Consider the following 6,667-nt stretch of genomic DNA (forward strand, 5'->3'; position numbering starts at 1 on the left):
AAAGGCGCATATAAAATATTAGCATAGGAGAATAGAAGCCTTTCAAAGGAGAGGTGACTTTCCGAGAAAGGGTAGAAGCAGAACTGTAAACTGAAAGTGAAACTGTTAAAGGCGGAGCCAGAAGGGAAATCAGGCACCAAAGCTTCTATGACCTTCAAAGTGATTCAAATCAATCCACCTTGGAAGAAGACGGCGAAACCATAATAGAGGCTGAAGTAGGCAATAAAGTAGGGAATCCAGTCGGCTTGAATCCTAGATTGGATCTTCGAAGACTCTCTTTTAGGAATCCAATGCACGGGGGAATCCATGAACAGCAAGTACCGGGCGGCGCACAATCAAATAGAAGGCCCCACCCCGTCTCCACCCTCCTTGTCGAATAAGGCTTGCTTGCTTGCATGGAATGATTATCCCTTCTATGATGAACTTTCTTCACTTCAGCTTTATAGCGCATGGCTTACCTGCCTTGACTATCAGAGAGAGAGAAAGGAAGTTGTACCAGAGGATTGATTCTAGTGAAACTTTTCATCATCCATAGATAGCAAAGGAACTAGCTCACAGGCCTCCTACCTACGAGACTGGGCCGACTGCTTAGAAGCAAAGAGGGAGATGAATGGAAGACAGCTTTCAAGACCAAGCATGGGTTGTACGAGTGGATGGTTATGCCATTTGGTTTGTGGTTGTTTATCTTTGACTTTTGACTGAAGGGGAAGCTACCCTCGCGGGTTCTATTACTTCGATAGTGGGAGTGGGAATGAATTATTTGTTGCAAAGGGCTCTGCTAGAATTATATCCCATGGAGTGTAATCTATCTTTCCTGCCTCTCAGTCAAAGATTCTTGTCTGTGATCTTATCTTAGAAAGACTATCTCAAAAATGTTCTATCTGCTAGCGGAGGAAAGATGAGTATCTGGTTTCATTTACTGGTGATCGAGTAATATTCTTTCTTGGGTCAGGATTCGGATTCTAAGAGATTCCCTGTTCTAGCCCCAGGGAAAGAAGATTGATTAACCTGGCTTCTTCATTCCTCAGTTCCAGCTCAAAGACAAGGCTAGCTTTAGTCTCTCTTTCCGGGAAGAGTCAGAATCGCAAGGGTAAGAACTATCAGAACTCATAATACTACGATCACCGGCCTATTCCCTAAGGCAGAGTCTTAAACTCACCGAAGATTCTTCTCTTACGGCTGAGCTAATTGACAGTTATCTTTCTCCTGGGAGTCAGAAAGAGTTACCCGAGAGTCTGAAAAGAGAATAGTAGAGGATCCGAAAGAGAAGAGCTTACGAGCTATCAATAAAATGACCTGTAACTCTAAGTATGAGTTCTTTTCAATGAGACAACCCGGGGGAACCCCAACTCTTAAATCTTCCATTTCCCGTTCCTGACCAACATACTGTGAATGTGCTTTAGAGATTCCAATTACAGTCTAAGCTCTTTTTAAGAAGGAGTTGCCAAAAGAATCACTCTTGCCAAAGGGAGTTGTGTTCTTCCCATTTTAGACTTTTAGGTTTAGGGCTGCCAGAGTATCCGTCTCTTATCTTAATAAAGTCAAATCATCCGCAGTCAGTGGCTGATGTTAACGTGAAACTGAAATAGTCGGGGCCTACCCAGACCTACCTATAAAAAATATGGAGAAGAGTATGTATCTATCCTAGAGGAGAAATTAGGGGTAATCCCTAGCCTGTAGAATAAGACTACTCGCCTGCGGATCTTTCGGTATCTTACCTTGCCTCATGGGTGATTGATTTCCTTCAAAGGGTTCTGCTAGCGATATTACAAAGGAATCGTGGTCATCCAGAGGAAGTTCTCCAAAATAAGACCCAGGGTTTGGTTTTCCAGCATCTCCAATTCTCGCGTGGAAGGGGTGCTCAAATGGCTAAGCCCCGAGAAAGCTTTCTTGCTTGAGAGCTGAGCTCTTTTGATTAGCTATATCCTTTCCTATTTTCCTATCTGGTTAACCCCAGGTATAGGTATGCTTTCAGCCAGAGTCAATGTAAATGATTGCATTGTGGGAAAGTCTTTGAAAGAAAAGACCAGGCAAGAAGAATCTTCGCCTACCTGGCCTTGCTGTCATGTTCACTGCTACTGACATATGAGACATCGCTAGCCGCCCCCTTTCTCCCATTCAAGCCAGCAAAGAAGACCAAAAGGAATGAGATTACGGCAGGGCAGAGGAGAGAGACTTGATCGATTAGTTAGAGTCTTTGGCGGTGCCAGGAAGAGAGATCTATAGCTTTCTTCCGGCTGGGGGGAGCAGTCCAACTAGCGGCTTCTCTCTTTTTTCATCTGCTGTGTGACTTTTTGCTTACAGTGATAGGATAATCTCACCATATACCTTTTCATTTATACCACAATAGGGCAGGAGTCAGCTCATAGGGCGGAGAAGGCTCTTATCCTAGTGTTATTCCGCCAAAGCAAAGACGGATTAAGCAGAGGCAGGTGGAAAGAAGGACCCCGAAGGGAGTTAACAAGCCGAGCAATGGTATAATAGGTACTCGATCTGCGGATCGCCCAAAGTATGCTACTGTCAAGCTACCTGCCACCATTGCCTGATATGGCATGAGCACTCTTTCTCTATTCAATCACAAAAGGAGAGAAGGAAAACCAAAGGGATCTATAACTTTTGTATCCCTAACTAATAGGGCAGGGCAAGTTCGCATAGGAGATAAGATCCTTATTCCAATTTCTTACATCCCAGGAGGAAGGTAGGTCCCAGATGGAAAGTCAATTCCAAGAGGACAGATGTGGAAATGAATTGTTGATGAGTACCTGCTTGTCGTAGGGTAGGAGCGAGAAAGGAAGAACTTTTTCTTATTTACGCCCTAAAAGTTCTAATTGCCTTGTTGAGGCTAAACAACTAAGCTTTCTTAGTTTTCTTTCTTTCCTTTCTTTGCTTAAGGCGGCCGCGGAGGGCATCCCTTCTCAGCTTTCCTTTGACAAGGGACTTCGGATTTCGATCTTCAGGCGAGGACTAAGACTAAGTAAGCGCTGACAGCTTTATCGCACCTGCCCTAGAATAGGTTAGAAGGAAGTTCCTAGCCTCTACACATCCAAGAAGAAGAAAATGATTTATTGCTCCTAGCAGCTGCTAGCACTTCTGGTAGCTCTTCGCTTGCTCTTTGTACTAGAGTCTCCTCTATTCATTTTATTCCCTCATTTCATCTTCGAAAGGTACTCACCTGTGAAGTAGTTGTTAACGGGTGTCTTCTAACCACTAATAATAAATAGCCCTGTAAAGCCCCAAAGACCTGGCCCTTCTGTTTGGCTTCTTTCTCTCAACCAGATGGGAATCAATCCTCAATCTACCGATGAGTTATAAGAGCTAGTAGTTAGTACTTCCTCTTGCTATGAAGCTAGTAAGCTCCTCGGTGTAAGCATTAGAGCCCTTAGACAGCTTAAGATTAAGAGTAGACGAAAGCTAGAACAAAGCCCGATCCCCCCTCTGTTTACTAGGAAGGGTTACGATTTCCCATTCCCATGCTTAGACCCACCGATTGGACTACTCCCAGTCAACAAGAACTCTGCAGCGTGTGAAGTCCTTGCTTCAGACCTACGATATACCAACTCTACTCTTGTCTTATCGATAAGTAAAGCTGGAACTCTCGTAGAACACTACGGTGAGACGCCAGTATCCTAGCGGAAAGTGGCACTTAGTTGTTGATACCAGTTTAATCATTTTTGTTTAAGCCTGCAGAGCTGTCACAAAGAATAGGTTGTATTCACTGGAACAAGAGTAACCTTCATCTCCTAGGGTCAAGCCATAGTGAAGACTCTTTCCAGGTCTAACGAGAAGATTCCCTGGTAGAGCTCCAGATATTATAAGAGAGAGATTTCAGGTGGAGACATATAAGTATAAGATCATGGTAATAGGGTATAAGATAGCTATATAATTGCGGGCTAACTGTACCAATGTCACTACCAAACCCTACCCACTCATGCTGTTCCTCCTACTAATATAAAGATTCTAGAGATTTCAACTACATTGAGCCTGGGGGAGAGTTTCTAGTTTCCCGACAGGTGAATGCTTTACCAAACTCGTGTACAAATCCTTTCTACCTTTAGCACCTAAGCGGGTGCTAATACCAACCTTTTGAAACTAAGTGTAGGCTTTAAGAACGTCGTGATTAAGATAGCTGCCTTGATAAAGTCAGTCTTTGGGTACTACCTGCGAAGTTCGTGATTCCAAAATCAACGTCTACAACGGGTCCAACTGACCATCTTCTCCACTACAGGAATCTCATGGCACTGAACACATCATAAGACTCTCTGATGTGCCGTGTCTTCCCAGGCCGTTAGATCAAGATAAGAACGGTATTAAATGGTTGTCTTTTTTCTTTCGTTTGTTAGTAGGTATGGGTTCTTTTTTGAATGGTTTACCCTGCTAGCAAATAAAGTCTGTCAGCTATCGAATAACTAGTAAATGGGATTAGTTAGCAATCAGTATTCGTAAATAAGGAGACGGAACGAAAGTGGTGAACAAGTAATAGGAAGGGGGCGTGGCATGGCCCACCAAGCTGACGTGAACCGGGCCCAGATTGACATGTTAACCACTGAGAGGGTTAGTTACTCCCGTTGCTCATCATGGAATGAATTCACTTCGGCTTACTTTCATCTTACCAAATCCCTCTTTAACATGATGTAGGTAGAGTGGCGCCCATGGGAGGATTCCTTCCATTGGCATAAAGATTGCGCGGTCTCGGCCCTCAGATGTGATGTGTCTCCTCACTCATGAGTCGCACACGATTCTATTAGATTCTTCAATAGGGCATTCTCTCAGAAGATCTTAGCTTCAAAGTCTATTTTCGTCTTTTTCATCTTCCGTCAATAAAACCGGAAACTGGGGATTTTTTCCAAGGTGGAAACAACCAGCTACTCTACAATAAGTCTTTCTCCATTTGCTCGATCAGGGGCAACATACGGAGCGCTTAAGGCGAATGTTATATAAGGAGAGGAGGACTGGTTGTACGCAGCTTTGCGGTTAGACGGGTTACGGCTTGACAAGTTCAAGCAAACCAAGAGTAGAGAGATTCGGCGGAATAGCATTTCCTATTGATTTGTCTCCTGGACTGGACCTATTCTGTTTAACTGAGATATAATCAAAGACAATGGTTGACTCATAGGATTCTATTCTACAGCTGATTACATTCATTTCGTTGTAAGTATCTATAACATTCTGAAGCCTATTTAATTCATGTTCTTCAATTACTGAACACCACTTAAACCACTCAAGTGAAAGAAGCCCGCATGCCCACTCTTCTTTCCCCTATCGAGGCTTTCGGTTAAGTGAAGGTAAGCCGCTTTCCAGGTGGCTTGGACCGACTTGCTTTGTTTAACTTTTTTGTAAGGGCTTTCGATTCATCGTAAGATAAGAGCAGAGAGAAGACAATCAACTCCTAGTGAACCGAGAATCAAGTCCACTCTAGGCACCTGGTCCTGATGGCTTCTCCGGTAAGTTCTATGCTTCAGGGATGTCAGAAATAGGAAGCTCGTAGCTCATCTTGGCTTACAGAAAGCTTTCAGCATTCTTCAGCCGCTAACTCAAAGCTCAAGATCGGTCTCATAGGAGTCACAGCCGGCCGGGAAGAGGAGAGATCAACGACGCAGCTACTAGCTACTAGTTGGACTGAGTTGTCCCTGTCGTTCCAATGGCACCTGATATGGCAAGACGGGGAAAGGAAAAAAGAATCAACATAAAGAGAGAACAAAGAAAGGGTCCGAAGGAGCTCTAAAATTGGCTTTCTTAAGTGATCGATCGCGCTGGGGGCACTGACAAAGAAGGGGCATGTTTTTCTTCTTTTTCTTGGGTGGTTTGTGGTCATATCCAATCCTGCTGTCGAAAGCGGGACTAGAAAGAAGATAGGCCGGTCAAAGAAAAACAAGGTCTTGAAGAGCCTAGCAGCGGGAATGACTCCTCAATTTGGGCATCCACTTAAATTCAATGAAATCCGATTTCGAACTGATCTTTCTTATTAAAGAAAAGAGTCCCAGCATTTTTTTATTAATTTTTCAAAATCTGTTTTTAGTTTCTTCATCATTTTCATAGTGATATATCTATATAAGACGAAGCAAAAAAGTAAAAGTAAAGTCCTCCAAGGTAGACCTCCTTTGCTGCTTTGTCTTAGATTTGGTTTGTTAACAGGCTTAATGCCTTTTTGGATTATTCGTTTGAATAATCCATTGAAATAACCCCTTACGGGGTTGAAAAAAAAGAGCAGGACTGTCACAACGACGTCCTCCTTAATGGTTTTACGATAGCGAAACTATTCGCCCACTTACACTTAATATCTGTATTTCTATATACATAATAGATACTTTAGATACTTTTATTTAAATCTCAAATTTCGTAATTACTACTACATAAAATAAAACATTACATTACATAAACAACTAAATAGGACGACTTTCCTAGAGAACTAGAACTTTAAAAGCATTCAAACTACATTAATTTATTTCTAAACAGAAATAAGTCAAAGGATAAGCCTTAACAAGTAGAAAGAAGATAAAGGAACTACTTTTTTCTAGTCTTCCCCGCCTGTCGCCGAGTGTGACAGCTGGGACACAGCCTCCACAATGAGTCCGAACTGCTCCGTCTGCAGCACTCCCAGCCTTAGCTCCAAATCCCTTATGTTTGCTTCAGAAGTGCGAATGCGTTCGTCTGCCGCAGCTGAATCTAC

General features: G+C 43.0%; 1 protein-coding gene across 1 annotated transcript; it reads right to left on the bottom strand.

Annotated features, from left to right (window-relative positions):
• Nucleotides 1-5,509: 5,509 nt before the first annotated feature.
• Nucleotides 5,510-5,812, bottom strand: orf100a (hypothetical protein). Its single transcript has one exon. The coding sequence runs from the start codon at nt 5,810-5,812 to the stop codon at nt 5,510-5,512; it is 303 nt and encodes a 100-aa protein (YP_008992332.1).
• Between the last annotated feature and the right edge of the window lie 855 nt (nt 5,813-6,667).

This window comes from Salvia miltiorrhiza, mitochondrion, assembly GCF_028751815.1.
Source record: "Salvia miltiorrhiza mitochondrion, complete genome".
Lineage (NCBI taxonomy): Eukaryota > Viridiplantae > Streptophyta > Magnoliopsida > Lamiales > Lamiaceae > Salvia > Salvia miltiorrhiza.